The 22030-nt window shown below is 46.5% G+C and overlaps 1 protein-coding gene across 1 annotated transcript in view; it reads right to left on the bottom strand.

Annotated features, from left to right (window-relative positions):
• Positions 1 to 7172: 7172 nt before the first annotated feature.
• IL2RA (interleukin 2 receptor subunit alpha) overlaps positions 7173 to 22030 on the bottom strand; it is a 40067-nt gene continuing 25209 nt past the window's right edge. The window contains exons 2-8 of the mRNA XM_067030197.1: positions 20411 to 20593; positions 18689 to 18802; positions 16282 to 16503; positions 15051 to 15137; positions 14636 to 14707; positions 13187 to 13253; positions 7173 to 9690 (exon numbers count right to left, since the gene is read on the bottom strand). Of these exons, the coding sequence (XP_066886298.1) occupies positions 9666 to 9690; positions 13187 to 13253; positions 14636 to 14707; positions 15051 to 15137; positions 16282 to 16503; positions 18689 to 18802; positions 20411 to 20593 (770 nt within the window). The 3' untranslated portion in view covers positions 7173 to 9665. The remainder of the gene's footprint in view (positions 9691 to 13186; positions 13254 to 14635; positions 14708 to 15050; positions 15138 to 16281; positions 16504 to 18688; positions 18803 to 20410; positions 20594 to 22030) is intronic.

Below are 22030 nucleotides of genomic sequence, written 5' to 3' on the forward strand. Positions count from 1 at the left end.
TAGGGCCCTGAGGAAACACTCCTATTATTGAAGTGGACTCCATGATGGTTCTGCTAGGGATCTGCTCCAGGGGAGGTGCTGGGTGTCGTATTGAGATACCCTAGTGCTCTGGTGCTCTGCGGAGCCTATAGGGCTTGAAGTCAGGCTGCTGGAGTTTGAGTTTTCCTGCACGCGAGCCTCTCTCTGCCTCCCTTTTCTCATCTGCCAGGTGGGAACAGAAGTGGGGTTGTCTGGGATACAGTGAGATTCCAGGTAGGGTCCTAGCCTAGGGCCTGACCTCTTTCAGCAGCTCATTATTATTACTATTAGTCATCATTATTACTCTTAGTAATAATAGTAGTAATTATTATTTGGCATTTTAATGATGTCTAGCGGACTTGGGTTTTCATGGGCAAAGCTTATAAATAGGACATTTTCTGTGCCCAGTTATGGTTCATGCTTATTTCCTTCATTTTAATCCACAGCAACATGCCGTTGACCTCTGATTTCTTGAGGCTGGACCTAATCTGGAAGGTCAGAGCCATATTTTAAGGTAATTTCATGCTAGTTATTATGGGACTCCTGAGTTTATGAAAGAAAGCATGCTTGGGTTTGTACTTGCATCAGATCCTACATGACTTCATGGGGAGATTTGGTTTTAAGGGTCATTGAGAGCAGATTGTGCCATAGCCTTTATCTCTTTTTTTCAGGTATAAAAATGAAATAACAAGAAAATAAAACACAACAAATTACATATTTTTGAATAGTCTTCAGATAACACAGCTGTCTCTTAAAACTCCAGTCCCTACCTCCTCTCTTATTTATTGGCCAAAGCAAGTCACAGAGCCGTGCCTGAGTTTAAGAGGGTGGTCTCGGGCTTCCCTGGTGGCGCAGTGGTTGAGAGTCCGCCTGCCGATGCAGGGGACACGGGTTCGTGCTCCAGTCTGGGAGAATCCCACATGCCGTGGAGCGACTAGACCCGTGAGCCATGGTCACTGAGCCTGTGCGTCTGGAGCCTGTGCTCCGCAACGGGAGAGGCCACAACAGTGAGAGGCTTGCGTACCACAAAAAAAAAAAAAAAAAAAAAGAGTGGTCTTGGGAACCTTCTGCATGGTGGAGCGCTGAATATTTGTGAGCACTTGTACCCATTAGAGGCACAGTGTGACCCACTGTACTTGCAGTTTATTTATTTTCTAATATTTTTGTCTCTAAGGGTCCCAGCACATGGTTTGTCCATATAAAATGACTGAGACATCTCTAGGGAGGGAACTACGAGAGAAGAGGAAAGGAAAAGCCCACAAACCCCACAGATGTACTTTTGGGGAGCAAAGATGCCATCTGATTCCTCCAGGAAGAGTGAGCAGACAGACAGCTGCCCTCACAGGACCCGGGTGGCACAAGCAGTTTAGACTAGAGACAATAATTTCTGATTCTAAACCTCTGACCTGCCAGGTGCATTCTGTCCTGTCTCGCCCACTCCATGCTTTCCCTTGTCCACAGCTCTCAGGTCAATTATTAACTCATAGTTTTGTTTAAAATTCTATCCCAGGATTCCATTACCCACTTCTATGGAGGGGGGCCGTCTCTCTTCCATTTCTGCCCTGATGTCTCCAAGTGGTAAGTGAGGGTGTCCTGTTTCAGGCCCTGAGGGTGACCTCTCACAGGTCCTTGGGTGCCATCAAGTCCTGGCAGGAGATCTGCTGACATTCTTGGCCTCCGCTCCCTCCCTGCACCCAGGCTTCTTCCTCGCTGAGGCCTGGAGAGTGTGCGGTCCTTGCCCGCAGTCCCCTCGGGTCCCCACATGGGCACGTGGAGACATCTGGATTCTGTTCAGGCCACGTTCGCCCCGAGGGGAACTCAGAGCTTAGACCACCTCTGGAAGCTCTCTCTGGCTTTTCCCACTTCTAGGGGTGCAGGATTTGTATTCCTGCCTACTCTCAAAACAGCCAGACTTCCCTAGGCTCTTCTTTTTTTTTTTAAACAGCTTTATTGAGATATCTTTGACATATAAAAATTATATACACTTAGGATGTACAACTTGATGTTTGATACCTATATACATTATGAAAATAACACCAGGGTCACGCTAATAAACGTCTCTGTCACTCCACAGTTGCCTCTAGGTGTGTGGGTGTCCCAATTTAATGGGGTGCCTGTATCAGAACCTACCCCCCTCCGCAGAGCGTGGAGCAAGGGAAGGTAGAGGCGCTGAGCTAGACCGCACCCTTTCTCTTCTTTCACCTCGAGGAGGGCGGGGGAGAGTGGGCCTAGGGAAGGAAACCAGTTCTGCCGGTTGTCCCGCAATCCCTCACCTGTTTTGTCCCATGCCTGGTGGAGTGTTCTTTGAATAACAGATTAACCTCTGGTGACTTTGTTTTCATGAGTACAAGTGTAGGTGGTTGCAGGGGCACAGAGCAGAGTTTGTTGCCTTCATTTCTAGCTCTGCCAGAACATCATACTTTACATATCACCCTATCACACCGTCTGTGGAGCCGTCTGTCTGCAGGTTTTCCCTAGAGAGTGGTGCTACGTATTTGTAAAACGAATATATGGGAAACTCAAAATCCAGGGGCCCTAACAGAGGTTTCAACACATCTTTTACTTCTTTGCTGATTAATGGTATTTACCTGCACAATTAATCACTTTGCTCTAAAGCATTTACTCCACTGAAGATTTCAAACACTTTATACCTTCTCTTATTAGGGTCTATTCTGTCAAGGTAATCTGAAGAGCTTAAGCCAGATTTTCTCTTCCGAGTCTGCTAATGGAAAACACCTAGCCACCCACCTTGCCTGACTGCTTGAAGGTAGTTATTAGCTTTTTTTTTTTTTTTTTTCCAGATGAAATATTCTCTTAACCTACCCTCGTATCAGTAGGATAACATCATATAACTAGGATAACTTATTGTAGAAGAAGAGGTCATGGGTTTTGCATGGCACTCCTTCAGAGGAGGAATGGAATAACAAAGAGATTGGCTTTGAAAATCTCAGCAGCTCTCTCTTTCTGATTCCTGACTTGCTGGAAAGCACCTCTGCTAGGAACATCCCCATGTGAGCCCATATTTTTGGAAAGCCTTCAGGGACACCTTAAATTAACTACAGTCATTCTCTGAAGATGAGTAAGGGAGTAGTCAAATTAGTGCAGAGAATTGATGCCATTTTCTCTGATATACTTGTTCACCTCCTGGAGGGAGAATTTTTTTAGATAACATTTGTGGAACAGAAAACATGTACTTACTTGAAAGTCTGCTTAAATTTCATATGCTTATGTATACGTATAGCTGATTCACTTTGTGATAACAGCAGAAACCAACACACCATTGTAAAGCAATTGTGCTCCAATAAGGATGTTAAAAAAAATAAAAAATAAAAGGAGAATATTTTAAAAAATGTCCTATGCTAATTCTTGTCCCATTTTCCACTGAAAATATTTTGATACCGATATGACTGTGTAAGCCAAATTTGGGGGAGGTGCATGTAGGGTGGATGATTGTTATGGGATGTTGATACAGCTGCTCTAATGAGGGCAAAGGTCACAGTGGCCTAAAGGGGATGGTATTTCTTTCTTTTTTTTTTTTTGGTAGTTATAACTGTTATAAATATCACATCTGCATTTTATTTTTTTAAAAAACTTCATATTTTGTATTGGAGTATAGTTGATTCACAGTGTTGTGTTAGTTTCAGGTCTACAGCAAAGTGATTCAGGTATACATACACATATATCTATTCTTTTTCAAATTCTTTTCCCATTTGGGTTGTTACAGAATACTGAGCAGAGTTCCCTGTGCTGTACAGCAGGTCCTTGTTGGTTATCTATTTTAATATAGTAGTGTGTGTATATGTCAATCCCAAACTCCCAATCTATCCCTAGGGGAGGGTATTTCTGTCTCATGTCCAGTGCAAGAGTAAACAGCTCTGGCGTGGCCCCTCCGTGTCAGACATCCAGGCTCCTATGGTTTTATTTCCCTGTTAAACTTAATGTGTAGTTTTTAATTCCACTGCTTGTTGTAGCTCCCCACTACCCAGACCACCTGCCAGCCAGTGGAAGAGGGGAGGAAGGACAAGGCACACCTGCTCTCTTCAAGGGCACCTTAGAAACTCCTCACTTTACTGCACTCATGTCTCACGAGTCAGAACTTAGTCACGTGGCCCACTCAGCTGCCGGGGAGGCTGGCAAACGTAGTCCTCAGCCGCGGGAGGGCTGTGTTCCACTAAAACCTGGGCTTTCATTACCAAGGGAAGACTGGATTTAGGGGTCATAGCAATCTCTGTCAGAATCATTTATTTTCCATAGCTGGTTTAAATTCCCCGTCTGACATCTCTGCCATATCTGAATTTGGTTCTGATGCTGGCTCTGTCTCTTCAGACTGCATTTTATGCCTTTTAGCATGCCTTGTAATTTCTTTCTTTCTTTCTTTCTTTTCTTTTTTTTTTTTTTTTTGACTGGGCTGCGCGGCTTGCGGTATCTTAGTTCCCTGACCAGGGATTGAGCCCAGGCCCTTGGCAATGAAATCGCCGAGTCCTAACCACTGGACCACCAGGGAGCTCCCTAGCATGCCTTGTAATTTTTTGTTGAAAGCTGGACGTGATGTACTAGGTCAAAGGAACTGAGGTAAGTAGGCCTTATGGTGTGAGGCTTTGTGTTTGTCTGCCTAGGAATTAGGCTGTGTTTAGCATTTACTATACCTGTGGAGGCTGAAATTGCCTACGGTGTCATTGTTTTTATCCCCCTGGCTTTCCCTGGGTTCTCTCTGGGTTTCCCTAGAGACTTTTTCTTAAATAATGTCTAAGAGGGCTTACCTGGTGGCGCAGTGGTTGAGAGTCCGCCTGCCGATGCAGGGGACATGGGTTGGTGCCCCAGTCTGGGAAGATCCCACATGCCGTGGAGCAGCTGGGCCTGTGAGCCATGGCCGCTGAGCCTGCACGTCCGGAGCCTGTGCTCCGCAACGGAAGAGGCCACAACAGTGAGAGGCCTGCGTACCGCAAAAAAAAAAAATGTCTAAGATGTGTGGGTCTTTGGGCTGTGTTTCCCTGTTACCCTACAGGAGCCATACTGATGTGAAGATGAGGTGTGGGGGAGGGATGGTTTTACAATTATCTTACAGTTGTCTTACATTTAGGGGTTAAGTCTCCTTAGTGAGCCTGGGGCTGTGCTTCTCCCCCAAGCCCTCAGGTGGGATAGAAAGCCTGGATAGGAATCCAGGAGTCTGGAGTTGCTATTTCCCTTCTGTGTGGAAGGTAGAGCAGGTCAGAGTTGGGCATTTCCCTTCTCTCTGGTGTGTTAGGCTTAGATAAAACCCAAGATAGTTAGGGAATCAGTTTCTCCCAGGGACAGCCCTCCTTAAGGAGAGCAGAGTGTCTGGTATATTTCAAAATTGGTTCCTTTACCCACCCACCACCCACCCCCACCCCCACCCCCACCCCCACCCCCACTCCCCGCTGCAAGCATGAGGGGGTTTTCTCTGACTGTCACCATGAGGACCTGGTTGACCCCCGGGCGGTGAAACTCATGGAGACGTAGGGCCTCCTATGACTGTACCCCTGGAGTTGATACCTCCCAGACTTGTCCACAACGAGCCTCCAGCAGTCATGGGTTTAGGTTTCCCTGCCCCAGTGTCTGCTCCAGGAGGCCGTTGATTCTTTCAATCCACCTGTCTGTCACTTCACTTTGGGGGCAGAGCTTTGCCCTGTGACTGACGGATCTGAGAAGAGTCACTGGTATTCAGTTCGTTCAGGATTTTCTTCTTACCCCAGCCCCTGGAAACTGCTCATTTGCTTTCTGTCTCTTTGGAGCTGCCTATTCTGGACATTTCACATAAAAGGAATCATACAACATGTGACCTTTTGTGTCTGGCTTCTTTCACTTGGTATAACGTTCTTTAGGCTCATCTATGCTGTAGGCTCTATCAGGACTTGTTTCCTTTCTATGGCAGAGTCATATTGCAGTGTGTGGAGGGACCATGGTTTGCTTATCCATTCCTCCGTTGGTAGGCCTTTTGGGTTGTTTCCATCTCTTGACTGTTTGGCTGTGATGCTGTTATAAGCAGGAGTATACAAGCTTCTGTGTGGACACGGGTTTTCTTCCTTCCTGCGGAACATGCCCAGGAGTGGACGTGCAGGGCCATCTGGTAATTGTTTAACTTTTTGAGGAACCACCACCACCATGGCTGCACCATTTTACATTCCCTCCAGCAATATATGAGGATTCCTATTTCTCCACATCCTTGTCAACATTTGTTACCTCCTCTTTTTTTTTCCCTTAAAGTCATCTTAACAGTTATGAAGTGGTATCTCACCATGGTTTTGATTTGCATTTCTTTTTAAAAAAATTTTTATTGAAATATAGTTGATTTACAGTGTTGTGTGAGTTTCAGGTGTACAGCAAAGTGATTCAGTTATATATATATATTCTTTTTTTTTACATTCTCTTCCATTATAGGTTATTTCAAGATATTGACTATAGTTTCCTGTTCTATACAGTAGGTCCTTGTTGGTCATCTATTTTATATATAGTAGCATGTATATTTTCATCCCAAGCTCCTAATTTATCCCCCCCCCCCCCGGTTTTGGTAACCATCAGTTTGTTTTCTATGTCTGTGAGTCTGTTTCTGTTTTGTAAATAAATTCATTTGTATCACTTTTTTTTTTTTTTTGCGGTATGCGGGCCTCTCACTGTTGTGGCCTCTCCCGTTGCGGAGCACAGGCTCCGGACACGCAGGCCTAGCGGCCATGGCTCACGGGCTTAGTTGCTCCGCGGCATGTGGGATCCTCCCGGACCAGGGCACGAACCCGTGTCCCCTGCATCGGCAGGCGGATTCTCAACCACTGCGCCACCAGGGAAGCCCCTGTATCACTTTTTTAAAAATTGCACATATAAGAGATATCATATGATATTTGTCTTTCTCTGTCTGGCTTACCTCACTCAGTATTATAATCTCTAGGTTCATCCATGTTGCTGCAAATGGCATTATTTTATTTTTTTTATGGCTGAGTAATATTCCATTATACATATATATATATATATATAAAATATATATATATATCTGATTTGCATTTCTGAAATGACCAATGATGATGTGCTTGTTAGCCATCTGTCAGGACCTCTTCATATTATTAAAAAGTATTGAGGCTCCTCAAAACTTTTTGTTACGTAGTTACATCTAGTGATACTTATCACACTTAGACACTAAAACCAGGAAATTTAAAAAATTTTATTTATTAATTCTTCTATAAACAGCAGTAGTAAACTCATTATGTGTTAACACCAGAGCGATGACATCATCACATATCATGTAGCTTCTGGAAAACTCCACCATACATTTGTAAGAGGATGAGAGTGAAAAAGGTAAATAACATCTTAATCACAGCTGACCCTGAAGCTGACACTGGAGTTGGGAGCAATGACCCTCTGTGCAGTAAAAAAATCCACGTGTAAGTTATAGTCGGCCTTCTGTATCCATGGTTCCTATGTATCTGTGGTTCCTCTGTATCCCTGATTCTGCATCAGCGGATTCAACCAACCATGGATTGTGTAGCACTGTAGAATTTCCTTTAAAAAAATATCCACATGTAAGTGGACTCGTGAGGTTCAAACCCGTGTTGTTCAAGGGTCAACTGTATTATGAAAAAAATTTTGATCTCATAGACCTCCCTCCCCCAAAATGAGTAATGATAATCCAATTTTATTCAAGTAAGATAAATAAGATTAAAAAAAATTTTTTTCTGGTCTTATATTCCTCTTAACATTAGTTTCCCCAGAAAACATATACTTGGGGGATGTTGACGATGGAAACTGATGGTACTTGGTTGGTCACAGAAAGGACAGAAAATGGTTCTTTAATCTAGATATGGGCCTGCTGACTCCAGCCCATTTTTTTCGTAACATTTTCCTGCCCTTTCAGAAATGAAAACTGGCTGCTGATTTAAATTTTTCATTAATCTTCATTATGTGATTTTGTTTAACCTGGACATCTAAGTCAACTGATTGAGAATTGAGATTTTTGGCAAGAGTCTGAATCTGCACTGAAATCTCAGCCCCTGAGGCTGATTTTTCCAGTGAGAGTTGAGGGTGGGGGGCGTAAACCCCATGGTTCTCAAAGTGTGGCCCCGGACCAGCATCATCAGCATAACCTGTAACCTGTTAGAAATGTAAATTCTCAGGCCCCACCCCAGACCTGCTAACTCAGAAACTCTGCAGGTGGGCCCAGCCTTCCGTGTTTTTTGTTCTGTTTTGTTTTGTTTTGTTTTTTAGTTTTGGCTGCGTTGGGTCTTCGTTACTGCACGTGGGCTTTCTCTAGTTTCAGAGAGCGGGGCTACTCTTCCTTGCGGTGCGTGGGCTTCTCATTGTGGTGGCTTCTCTTGTTGTGGAGCACGGGCTTTAGGTGCGCGGGCTTCAGTAGTCGTGGCACTCTGCCTCCGAAGTTGTGACTTGCGGGCTCTAGAGCGCAGGCTCGGTAGTTGTGGTGCACGGGCTTAGTTGCTCCACGGCGTGTGGGATCATCCCGGACCAGGGATCAAACCCGTGTCTCCTACATTGGCAGGCAGATTCTTAACCACTGCGCACAGGGAAGTCCCCCCTTCTATGTTTTAACAAGGCCTCCAGGTGATTTTGATTTGCTCAACGTTGTGCTAACAGCTTGAGGATCACTGGTGTGACCTTGTCCATAATTACATGCTCTCCGCCCCCCCCTTCCTTCTTTCTTTCCTTCCATAAACATTGAATGTATTGCTCCCTTATCAGTATTTTATGACACTTCTTTGAAAATGTACACATTTGCACATTGTGTGTCTTTCTGTAAACATCAAATTCATGCTGGCCAAACACAGAGTATCATTTATAGCAATCCGAGAGAAACTAAGTCTTGAAGTGGCCCATCAGTCGTGTACAGCTGAAGCTTTTGGACCGGGATAAACCATTTTCTAGGACCTAGCTTATCCTCCTTCTCCCGACATTAACTCCAGTGAAATCTTTTCAAATATTGAAGCTCTACAGTTCCAAGGGCTTGGTTGCCCTCTTTTGGTATTACCCAAAGACTATTCCCCCATGGACTCTGTTCTTTAGAAACTCAGAATTGAAGGTTCAGTGGAGCGGGGCTAATTTAGAGCACTGAGCTAAGGTCAGAAGGATTCCTAGTTACCAGTCCAGAGTTCTTAGGGGGCATTCATTAAAGGATGTGATCAGGAGAATGGGCTAGTCAACCAGAGGCTGGGAAAGGACCTATGTGGACCAAGGAACAAGGTCCAGTTACATAGGGTAGAGAACATGTGTGTCTATTTACATTAGTGCTAGCGTTTTCCTTGGGATTTCTAAACTGGGAAGTTGGGATGAACTTAGCATGAAGCTACTCTTCTTTGTATTTTACATGGTATGGAGAGAGTTCCATGCCGGTCATGCTTTAATGAACACATACACATGAAAATAGGACCAAGAGTTCTGGTTTTTCCTCCCCTTTCCTCCAGTGACCTTGGACTTGCTGCCTACGTGCAGGTCAAGCTCACTCGTTGATACTACAGAGCTGGCTTCACGATGGGGTGGCAGGTGCCTGGTGTCCTGTGATGTGACTTCAGAGCTTTCCAGAACCCATGGGATCAGGAGATGCCTCTTGGATGAGTGTTTAGCTGCCTTGATTTTGATTGTGGTCCATGACATCTGCGGGTTCTTCTTGGCTTCTTCCTGCCCTTGGTTTTCTAGATTGTCCTTCTATTCTTCTTCCTGTAGTGATATAACAAGTCATAGTCATGGGTGTAATACCACACCAAGAAGAATGTGGTCTGCACCCTAAACTGATGTGGGTGGTGCATTCAACAAAAGCCCCCATTGACCCTCTAACTTTAAATCCCACCCCAGGATACTGTGACCTTCCCACATGCTGACCACCCCTCTAGAGGTCAAGACTGTCAGCCCCGTGGTCCTCACAGCGTGATGATCCAATCATTTTGCGGTGAGTGGGGCTGAGAAAGAGCCTGAGACCCAGACCATTACAGGTGTGGAGGCTGGGTGGGTCTTAGGGAAGGGGCTACAGGAGGGGGTCTGCTCCAGGGCTACTCCCCACGGGGTACATGACCCTCACGTTACATGTCATCCTAGTGTGTAGTGACAACAGTCCCCCGTAACACTCTAACATCTGGTGTCATCCCCAAGTCAACCCTCTTCCTTAACCCTCACTTCTGATAAGCCACCAAATCCTGCTAACTTGACTCACGTATTTCTCGATTTTTTCCTCCTTTTTTTTTAAAAAAAAATTATTTTTTATTTATTTATTTTTGGCTGTGTTGGGTCTTCGTTGCTGTGCGTGGGCTTTCTCTAGTTGTGGTGAGCGGGGGCTACTCTTCATTGTGGTGCACGGGCTTCTCACTGCGGTGGCGTCTCTTGTTGCAGATCACAGGCTCTAGGCTCGTGGGTTCAGTAGCTGTGACTCACAGGCTCTAGAGCACAGGCTCAGTAGTTGTGGCGCACGGGCTTAGTTGCTCCGCGGTATGTGAGATCTTCCCAGTCCAGGGATCAAACCCGTGTCCCCTGCATTGGCAGGCGGATTCTTAGCCACTGCCCCACCAAGGAAGTCCCTGCCTTTGTTTTTAATATAATTTATTTAACTGTAAGTTTATATACTTTAATTTTTAATAACGGCTATGCTTAAAAGCAGTTGTCAAAATTCCACAACATCTGGCTTTTGGCTCTCAGGAGCTGGGGTAAGTCAGCTCCTAGTAATTGCTTTAAAAAATTTTTTAAATCAAATGTAGTATTTCTGTTTGGCCACAAGAGGGCACCATCAGATGAAATTCAATTCTAGGAAGGCTTTTGGACCAGCTCTCTGGGTCAGTTTGAGGTGTCTGGTTTTAGGTCTCCTGGAAGATTGCAATTCTGGGAGATCTTGGAAACTCATATAGTTTCAGGCAGTTCTTGGTTTCACAACATCAAGTCCAAACCTTTCCCACTCCCAAATAGCTTCATCCCTTTGTGTCCGAAGGTTTGAGTCTTTAAGCTACCAAATACAAAGATCCTTGATAGGTATTAGGTCCTGTCAGTGAGGGAAGGAGAGAATCTGTGTGTGGAGTAAAGATAACATCTTGGGCAATTTACCTGCATCATCTCACGGAATCCTATAGAAACGCCTCAGGAATCGGCTAACACGTAGAGGGATTGGTAGGTTGCCGGGTATGCGAATAATTCCTAACACAACAACCCTAGAGGGCTTCTCCTTTGCGTTGCAATCATTTGTGCTTTTTAACTGACGCAAGGAAAACCAGTTTATTGTGGGCCTGACGATCAAGATAAGAATGGAAGGAATCTGATGATTTCTCTCTGGCTAGGCAGGCTGTGGGGTCGGAGGGCTTTGGTTCTTGGCGAGGTGTGTGTGTGTGTGTGTGTGTGTGACTGTCTTCTCAGGGTCTTCTGGGGGGTTTATATCAGGGTTGGCAGAGTGCACTTGGTGCAGAGGGGGTAGGGGATGCCCTGGGAGGTGGGGAGAGTGACAAGCTAGGTCTCCATAGTCCTCTGTCTAAAGGGAGGGAGAGACTGACTCTGTGTGTGTGTGTGTGTGTGTGTGTGTGTGTGTGTGTGTGTGTGTGTGTAAAAAATGATTTCACTCTCTTGATTCTTAACACTGTTAGTGCAGTGGGTCTCAAAGTTTGGTCCCTGGACCAGCAGCATTGGCATCACCTGGGCATTTGTTAGACATGTAAATTTTCAGGCCCTACCCCAGACCCGCTGAATCAGGGACTTTGGGGGTAGGCTTGGCAGGCTCTGCTTTAAGAAGCCCACAGGGAATTAGGAATTTGGGATTAACAGATACTATATATAGAATAGATAAACAATGAAAACCTATTGTATAGCACAGAGAATTATATTCAGTATCTTGTGATAACCTATAATGGAAAAGAATCTGCAAAAGTATATATGTGTGTATTTCTATGTATCTGAATCACTTTGCTGTAAACCTGAAACACTGTAAATCAACTGTACTTCAATTAAAAAAAACAAGCCCCCCTGGGAGATTCTGATGCACTCACATTTCAGAACCACGGGTCCAGCTCGGGGTTATCTAAACTGGATGTGTATGTATTAGATGCGACTGAGGAGCTTTTTAAAAAGTACTAACGTGGGGCTTCGCTGGTGGCACAGTGGTTGAGGGTCCGCTGCCGATGCGGGGGACACGGGTTCGTGCCCCGGTCCGGGAGGATCCCGCGTGCCGCGGAGCGGCTGGGCCCGTGAGCCATGGCCGCTGAGCCTGCGCGTCCGGAGCCTGTGCTCCGCAACGGGAGAGGCCACAGCAGTGAGAGGCCCGCGTACCGCAAAAAAAAAAAAAAAAAAAGTACTAACGTCCCAGTAACAACAGGGCATACAGTACGTACATGGTCCCATTTACATGAAATGTCCAGAACGGGCAAATCCATAGAGATGGAACGTAGATCAGTGGTGGCCAGGGAATGGGGGGGATGGGGAATTGGGAAATGTGGGGTTTCTTTTTGGGGTGATGGAATGTGCTGGAATTAGATACTGGTGGTGTATACACAACAGTGCTGAAAACCACGGAATTACACACTTTAAAATGGTTAAAATGAAGAATTTTATCTCAATTTTAAAAAAAAGTACTGATATCTGGGGCCCACCCAAGCATTGGTATTTTTAAAATCTCACCGGGTTGTTCTCTGCAGCTGGGGAGAGTTAATGCAAATAAGTCCACACGTGGGGTAGCGTGGGTCAGGTTCCCGGTCTAGGGGGCTCTGGTGTGAGCGTCTGCACTGGGGAGTGCGGAGCGCTGGAGAGGACCAGGGCTGACGCTGCCCTTGGTTCTCCGCTGCCAGGTGACAGGGGCAAAGAGGTACTGGGCACTCGACAAAGGTTGCAGTTTGGGCCTTTGCTGTGCAACCTTGTCCACGGTGCTTAACCGGCCTTAACCTGCGGAGCCGTAGCAAAGGTTTCAGGTTGCCATAATGTTCGCAAGATAAGCATGGACCCTGGCATACAGTAGGCGCTCAGTGGATGTTCGCTTCCTTGGCTTTCCCGTTTCCCTGCGGCTGTAACTGTGGGTCGACTCTGGGAAGGCGTGCACTGGCCAGTTCTCCCTCTGCTTTACCCCAAAGCCCTGGTGGTCAGGGACGAAGGGGCTGGGCTCGGCGGGAAGGGGTCCCTGCCCCGGTGCTTTCCCGCGCGGCGCTCCTCCTCCCCCCAAGCGTGGGCGGGGCTTCCTTCCTCACCCGGGACTCACCATCTCTGCTGCCAGGTGAGGCCGCTCAGGAGGAGGATGCTGATGAGTAGCAGGAGGCAGCCGGCCACTGTGGACGGAGAGGCAGGTCAGGGAAGGGGGCCCTCGGGGCTGAGAGAGCCCGTCCCCTTGGATCCGTCCCCACCCCCAGCAAAGGGCTCGCGGAGAGGTGAGCGCCGCGGTTTGTGTCGCCCCTTTTCAGAACGCGGCTCCCTCCGGGCAGAGTTTCCCTGGAGGCTCCAGGACCAGGGCCTGGGGGTGTGGACTAGAAGGGCACAAGCCTTTGCTCGGGGGGCTCCACAGGCACCCTCTTCAGAAAGGTTCAGAGTCCCCGGCCTCACTTAAAGAGGCCGTGAGTGAGCCCCGCGATGGGTAAAAGAAATGTTGAAATATAAAGATACATGATAGGGCTCCCTGGTGGCGCAGTGGTTGAGAGTCCGCCTGCCCATGCAGGGGACGCGGGTTCGTGCCCCGATCCGGGAGGATCCCACATGCCGCGGAGCGGCTGGGCCCGTGAGCCATGGCCGCTGAGCCTGCGCGTCCGGAGCCTGTGCTCCGCAACGGAAGAGGCCACAGCAGTGAGACGCCCGCGTACCGCAAAAAAACAAACAAAAAAAGATACATGATAAACACTTAGCATCTCCTGAAAATGTTCTATTTCCCAGATGCTGCTTTTCTGTGGTCCTGAAGCTGTCAAGTTACCCATACGTCCATCTGTCTATGTGTCTTAGATGTGCCTCAAAGCCTGTTTTTCTCCACTCAGCCCCCTCCCCTTATGAGATATAATTGACATGTAACATTGTCTAAGTTTAAGGTGTGCAACGTGTTGCTTTGATACACTTAACACATTGCAAAATGTATTGTAATTACCATTTCTTTTTTGGGCCAAGAACATTTAAGATTTACTCTTAGCAACTTTCAAGCCTGCAATACAGCGTTGTTAAGCTGTGATCACCACGCTCTACGTTCGATCCCCAGACTTGCTCCTCTTCTCACTGGAAGTTTGTGCCCTCTGACACCCGCCTCCCCATTTACCCCACCCCCAGCCCCTGGTCACCAGCATTCTGCTCTGTTTCTAAGAGCTCGGTTTTGGTCTTTGTTTTGTTTTTTTCTCAAAGCCCGTTTTTGCCTCCCACCAGGAAACACCTGGAGTGTTGATGGCATGCTTCTTCTCTCTTCCACCACGTCCCCGCACCCTGGCCTCCCCTCACACGTCGTTCTCTAGGATCTGGTCGGGAGGCACTGGTTGAGGCTGGTTTGAGACCTCACTCCTAACTCACTACAACCGGTGCCTGTGATTCTGAGTCATGTTACTATCTGGATTCGTCTTTGACTTTTATAAACATTATGTAGTGTAAAGAGCTAGTTTATAGTAACTAACCAAGCAACTCACCAACCCACCAAGCAAACGTCCCCTGGTCTCTGTCTGGTGCACGTTTTGTCACTACCCACCTGCGATCTGATACTCGGTTGTAAATATGAACGTATCCACGGTCGCAGCCACTTCTATGGGTGTTTGGAAATCTGTGCAAAAGGGAGAGAAGGGTGCTAGTGACTGCTGGTCGTGGGGCTGCACAGGGCTGGGAGAGTCCAGGCTTCTCGGGGCTGGGGGCTCAGAAGCCACTGGAGAGCTAGGAGAGACCAGGGGAGCCTGGGGCCAACATTTGAACATTTCGTTCTTCTGTCTCGAGGCGCCGGCCTCATCTTGTTCCTCCTCTGACACGGGTGGTGTTTGAGGACTGGGAGGTTGCACGCAGGTGTGTGATCATCTCTAGCACCTACGGGCAGCTCCAGGCCAACTCCTCCCCTTATCCTCCATCATGGTTTAATAGCCAACATTTTATCTTTCAAGAAACTCCAGCCGTACCTGTGGTACCTGCCATCCTCGTTGTTAAGGGAAAAGAAGTTTCACTGCCAGGGGGAGCATCCGTGCTCTCCTCAGGCTCTTCATCACCTGGAGGAGAGAGTAAGGATGCTTGTGGAACAGAAGGTAGGGAGAGGAGGTCTCACGTCCACCCCCTCCCTGGCCTCCGCAGCTGACCCTACATGCACTGGCTGAGGTGTGAGTTTCAGTTCTCGGTTCCCCATTAGGGTCACAGCAAAGTGGCCCCGTGGCCGCAGCAGAGCAGGCGGGAGGGAATTTTGTGACCCTGACCCTGGCTTTCTCCAGAACTCAGCAACTCTCTCCCCACGCTGCCTACTCAGCTCTGGTTTCCTTCTGTGGCTTGGAAACGGGTCATCATAGTACAAATACCATCAAACCATTAAATGAAGTAGAAATGCACAAAAGGAGAGCTTTTCTCTGTGACAGGTTCCCCGGTGCTCGTGGACACTCCTGGAGTGCAGTGTGGCTCATGGGGGTCAGGCTATGGGAAAGAAACACAGCAGCCTCCCTAGAAGATCCAAGAGGGAGACGTGGGGTCTGGGAAGCGGGGGTGAGCAACGAAACCACTCACACGTAGTGTCAAATGGAAGTGACTTTTGATTGTAGAAATAGTAAGACGATTTCAGAATGAAAATAGCAGAAGACCTCAACGTAGGTGGCTTGTCTGTGTGTGTGAATGAGCGTGCCTGCGTGTGCATGTGTGTTTGTGCTTGAAAAGTCCCTTCCCTGCACATTTGCACTTTGGCAAAGCTCAGGTGGGCCTCACACAAGAGGAGGGGGGCATGCTCATGGTGTGGCATGGCACAAATAATAGATTTACATTATGTATCAGCAAGTTGGAAATGTGTGCATGGCATGTGGACTTTCCTTTTTGACTGAGGAAGTTTTGGTAGCTTAGAGTCAGAAGGAAAATTTCAGGATCAGCTAGAAAAGGGGACAGCAGGATCGCCAGTGAGGTAGCACCCAGGGGGCTTTGGAAGACCTTTCTTCCTCTTCCATCTCCTGCTATTTATCCCCATCAGGGTACAGGGGACCTCAGGTGATGAAGACCTTGGAGTTTATCTAGTCTATTTTCTAGAATGAGAAAAAAAAAGAGGCCCCAAGAGAGGAAGAGACTTGCCCAAGGTCACGTAGCGGGTGGGTCAGGGATTCCAGCCTGGTCCGCCCAACAGAAGCAGCAAGGTGGTGGGCCTGGCGGGGGACATCTCCATACCTGGAAGCTGACTGTTCTCCCTTTCACTTATGCACTTAAGCTTGGGCTGGGTCCACCTCATGTTCCCATAGATCATCTTGCAGGTGCTCTTGGTAGGGCCTCCCTGTAGAGCCCTGAATCCCTGAGTGCACTGGTAGTAAACTGTCTGCCCCACCATGAAATGGTAAGTTCTCTTCAAAGGTTCACGTTCATGTTCCCATGGTGGAGGCTCCTTGCAGTGACCTGGAAGAGGGAGAGGAAATTCCAAAGGCAAGTTGGGGAGACATTGTGAGTCCAGGTTGCCTCTTCCTAGAGACTGGACCATGGTTCTTACTCTTTTCTTTGTCCCCTTCCTCCCTCCCTTCCTTCCTTCCTTCCTTCCTTCCTTCCAGTTAAGTATTGATAACATCTATGTGTTAGGACCTTTGCTGGACACGTTGTGAAAAGACATAAAGACCCAGTCCCCCTGCAAGGAGCAGACAGTGGATCTGGTAAGGAAGCACATACAGCCAGAATGTGGTGAGGATGACAGCCAAGAGACAGACGCTTGTTCTCGGAATGCAGAGAAAGGAGCAATTACTTCTGCCGATGGTGAGAGATTTGATAAGTGGACAGGCGTGCGAACGGTGGTCTCAGTTTAGGGCTAAAGGCAGGCTCAAGCCAATCTGGGCCAATGAAATGTGGAGACCGTCTGGATCTCCACTGCTAAGTGAGTTGCAGCTGGTGGTCATCTTGGGGCCATGGTGGAAGGACTGGGGACAAATCCAAAGCCAGGAGGAGAGGAGCACTGAGATGTTCTTGGAGAAATGGAGCCTGATCCCTGATCAAGCCATGCCTGAAGCTTGACCCAGGTGGGCCCTTTTAAGGGCTCTGAAAACTCCCATGCCCAGTAACTTTCCACTCACCCAACTAAAACCCAAGCCTGGCTGACCTTTAACCTCAGAGATCATGTCCTGCTCTGATTTAATCCCAGAATCCAACCCCCGCCCCCGCCAAATCTGGACATATGGACCACAGGTCCCTCTAAGCCCAGAAGTGTGAAATTGCATATATGCTCTGACCTTCCACAACCCCAAGGACCCATATAACCTTTCCCAGCGCCCTCTGTAACGCTCTGCAGCAGGAGGCTGAGTGGTCCCGTCCCAGGTGGTCTGCTCAGTGCAGCACCTTGCAAATCATGACTGAACGTGTGTTTCAGTCTCAGAATCAAATTGCCTTTACAGTCAGTAAAATTCATAACTGTCTGAACCCATTTGAATTGGGTTTGCTTCTTTCAAGTGAAAACCTCCACATTAAGACAATCTGTGAATTGTCTTAGCCCTTAGCCAGAGCCAGCTGGCTATCTCTTGAGTAAGGACAGTAAACTTTGACCTCTTGAGAAATTTTTCAGTAATTGTGGAAGGTGATGTGGGAGAAACAGAGAGAAACAAATAATTAAATGTGTTCGGAAACCTTGTTCCAGCACAAAGTCAGAGTGAAAAGGGCTGGAAACAACATGTTGCAGAGTAGTCCTTGGATTAGTCATTGGGGTTTTATTTTTTTAATTAATAGAAGCTGAAAATAAATTCAGACTAGTTTAAATAATCAGTAGCAAGATCCCTGTTCTAATTCAGGAGACCCGAGGCCTTATTTCAATCCTATTATGTGAGTTTAGCCAAGTCTTTAAATGTCTCTGTGTCTCAATTTATTCAGTGAATTGAAGTAATATTTCCTGCTCCCTGACTCACTGGCTTCTGAAGTTCAAATGAGATTATATACAACGACACAACGTCATAAAGTTCTTCATAAGGTTATAAAATTAGCATAGGACCATGGGGTCTTGTAAGGTCAGCTGGTCTCCCACAAGGCCCCGGTTTTCCTAATGGGCTCTCTTTCTTCCTGATGTTATGGCTTGACTTCAACATTATTAATTTTGGGAAGTTGGGACAGCAACTCGCTGGGCCACAGCCTATTAGCTAGGAGGTGTTTGTCCGCAGCTTCCAGAGGCACGAGTGTGGCACCGCCCACTTCACAACCCTGTCCTGTAAGAAATGTCTGGAAGTAAATTGCTTTGCTTGGAGTTCACTGCCTTGCACTTAAGGGGGAAAACACAGCATCTCTTTGAGGGCAGGGATGACTGTCTACTCAGGTTTGTATTGTCTGGCCTCAGTGCCTGACACAGTTTATCCCCAAACATGCTTTTTGAATTGAATGAAGTGAGTTGAATTGAATTGACTTGAGTTCTATTTGGCCAGTTCCCAAACCCGGAGGCAACCCAGAGCCCAGGTTGGCTGCTGTAAGAGTGGCTTGAAATGCTGAGCAAACAGCCTGCCAACACTACACAATAGTTCTTGTCCACACGACATCCTTAGGAAAGAGGACAGCAGGATAGACCCTCCTCCTTTGGGGCACACATCCTGTACCTGCAAGAGAATGGGTCCCCTCTTACCCGGAAGGTTAGCTTGGTCTGTGGGCTGCATTTGGCTCTGCATTTCTGTGGTTTTTTCTTCATTCTGTTCTTTGAGTCCAGGAGTAACTTGTTTTCCTGGGGTCTTAGGGGAGGCTAGAAAGTATGGATGGAATGAAGAAGATAGCTTCACAAAAGTTTAAAAGAGAACACGCTCTTCATGTATTCATTTGCTCAAAAAGAGAGTCTTTCTAGGGCCTGTGATTTGCCAGGCAATATCGGCGGATACTGGGGTTATAAAGATGAGCCCCACACACCCTGCCCTTGGGGGGCTCTCAGGGGTCCTGTTCATGGCCAGTGCAGCACTGGCCTGTCAGTCAGGTTTCCTGTACATGATGTCAGTGGCCTACAACGTGTTTCTGAAGGAGCTGAGATTTTTCTGGTGGAATTGTTTGTGTCTGTGTGTCTCTCCAAAAGGGACTCCATTCTGGCCATCAACCCCATCAACACTGTACGTGGGGCTGAGTGTGGCAGTGAGAGGAGCTATTAATTCAACAGCCTGCCCACTCCTCTGTTTCCCAAGGCAGTTCATTTAAAAGTTAGAGAGAGGCCCTCCTAAAGCAATGACAATGGTGCAGCCACTATGGAGAACAGTATGAATGTCCTTAAAACACTAAAAATAGAGCTACCATATGATGCAGCCATCCCACTCCTGGGTATATATCCAGAAAAGACAAAAACTCTAATTCAAAAAGATACATACACCCCAATATTCATAGCAGCACTATTTACAATAGCCAAGACATGGAAGCAACATGTCACCGACAGATGAATGGATAAAGAAGATGTAGTATGTGTGTGTGTGTGTGTGTGTGTGTGTGTGTGTGTATGTGTGTATGGTGGAATACTACTCAGCCATAAAAAAGAATGAAATAATGCCATTTGCAGCAACATGGATGGATCTACAGATTATCATACTAAGTGAAGTAAGTCAGTCAGAGAAAGACAGATATATGATATCTTTTATGTGTGGAATCTAATCAGTAGTGCTAATGAACTTATTTACAAGACAGAAACAGACTCACAGACATAGAAAACAAACTTATGGTTTCCAAAGGGAAAAAGTAGGAGAGGGATATATTAGGAGTATGGGATTAACAGATACACACTACTATATATAATATAGATGAATAACAAGGATTTACTGTAAAGCACAGGGAACTATTTTCAATATCTTGTAATAACCTATAACGGAAAAGCATCTGAAAAAGTGTGTGTGTATACACAAAACTGAATCACTTTGCTGTACACCTGAAACTAACACAGCATTGTAAATCAACTATACTTCAATAAAAAAATTGTGATAAAATATGCATAACATAAAATTTACCATAGTAACTATTTTTAAGTGTACAGTTCAGTGGCACAAGCTACATTCACATCATTGCAAACTAGAATTATTTTTAGTTGTTTAGTAATTATTAGTGTAATGTCTGTCCTCCCTCCCTCCCCCCGAAGTATAGGTTCCTTGAGCGCTGGGTCTGTCATATCCCCAAGTATCTGGAACAGGCCTTGGAACTAGGAGACACTCATTCAATATCTGTTCAGTGAATGACCATTCTGGGAACCACCAACATTAGTTTTCACGTAGATGGGGCGGCCAGTTTTTGTCTATAGGGCCGTGCGAATAATAGTTGAAGCCCTGCCTCCCTCTTTGCTACAGTTTTACTCCTTCCCTCTGGGGTTACAAATGGAAACACTTACAGGTGCTGTCGCAGTGGCATCTGTTTTCCCAGGCAGAGTGGCTGGAGTTTCCTGTGCAGCGCATGAAGGGCAACCTTCTGCGGAAGCCTTTCTTGCAGTCACAGTTTATCATGGTGCCTACCTCATACCTGAGGACCTTGAACATGGCATTTCTGAGACTCGGTGGGTCTTCAAGACAAGCATCTGCCAAGACAAAAAGGCACCTTAGGAGTCCAGGAGCTTCCAAACATGGGCATATGATCGAGTCACACGTTCCTTCACCCGATTTAAGGGGTTTGTATGTACCCCACTCTTTCCTGGAGAGAAACTAAGGCTGTTGAAATTTCTTTAGAAACCTTTATATCAGAGATGGTTCAAAATTTAACTTCAGCCAAGTTCATCTCCAAACTACAGTGTCTTTTAAGCTAAACGAATAGAAATGAATGAGGTTTTATTCTGAATATGCCTCCTGCTGAGCAAGTATAGAATGAGGGGGCACAAGGGATATGAGGAAAGGGAAGGACGAACCACATTGATTTAATCGAAGGATGAAATGTGTCTGTGAGAAATACTCTGAAGGAAATAAAGATTGTTCGACTTTCTGTAAGGTTGTTTTTTTTTTTGAAGAAATATTTGTAAAGTGCTTCACTCAATGTCTGGTGAGTAGGAAATGTGTGTTTCTCACCCACGTACCCACCTCTAAGTTTACCAAATTCCTTATCACACCACGAAGACCTACCTGACCCTCCCTTGCCCCCAAAAATAGTCACTGGCTTCCCACTAAAGACATTCGAATAGTTGAACGCCCAACTATTATGGGAGGAAAAGGTGCTGGTCTCATCAGAGCAATGATTCCATTGTATATCTCGCGACAAACTCCTGCTTCAAGAGATGAGATTTTTCAGGAAAAAGTCACAGGCTGGATAAAGGAAGTGGGCAGGAAGGACCACAGGAAACAGAAAAAAGGGAGGCAGCCAGGGCTCCCACAGCTGGCCTCGCCACCCAGCGAACGGGCACGGGGTCCGGGCAGGTTGCTGCACTCGCTGCTGGCAGAGGACCATCTGCCGATCGTCTGTTAATCACTCAGGGTGGAGTGGAGCTTCTCTGAGCCCTCACAGTCCACCCAGCATCTTGTCATCCTGGAGACCACCCCATCCAAGATGCGGGACCCTCCTGACACCCTTAAGAAGGTGAGGTGAACCTGGACGGCTTGTCCCACCTCTAACCAAGAAGGGACTAAACAAAAGCAGTTTGAATGGCTCACTGGGCCAGCAGTTGTAGAGGAACATGTAACATAATGTAAATTCCAGGAATTATAATAATCATAATAAGGCAAGAAAAACAGCATGGTGGAAAGGGGAGAAGGATAGGTTTCTAAATTGTAGTTCTACCAGCTTACTAGCTATACAGCTTTATTGTTTTTACTTATCTAAGACTTGGCTTCCTTTTTTGTAAAATGGGTATAATAATTATTTTACTGATTTCTTTTAAATATTACATGAAATAACATATTAAGGTAACTTGCAGAGCACCTGGCACATAATAGGCATAGAATAGATGCTAGTCAGTTGCAAACTGTCATATATAGAATGGATAAACAACAAGGTCCTACTGTATGACACAGGGAACTATATTCAATAT

The sequence above is a fragment of the Kogia breviceps genome, chromosome 3, assembly GCF_026419965.1.
Source record: "Kogia breviceps isolate mKogBre1 chromosome 3, mKogBre1 haplotype 1, whole genome shotgun sequence".
NCBI lineage: Eukaryota > Metazoa > Chordata > Mammalia > Artiodactyla > Physeteridae > Kogia > Kogia breviceps.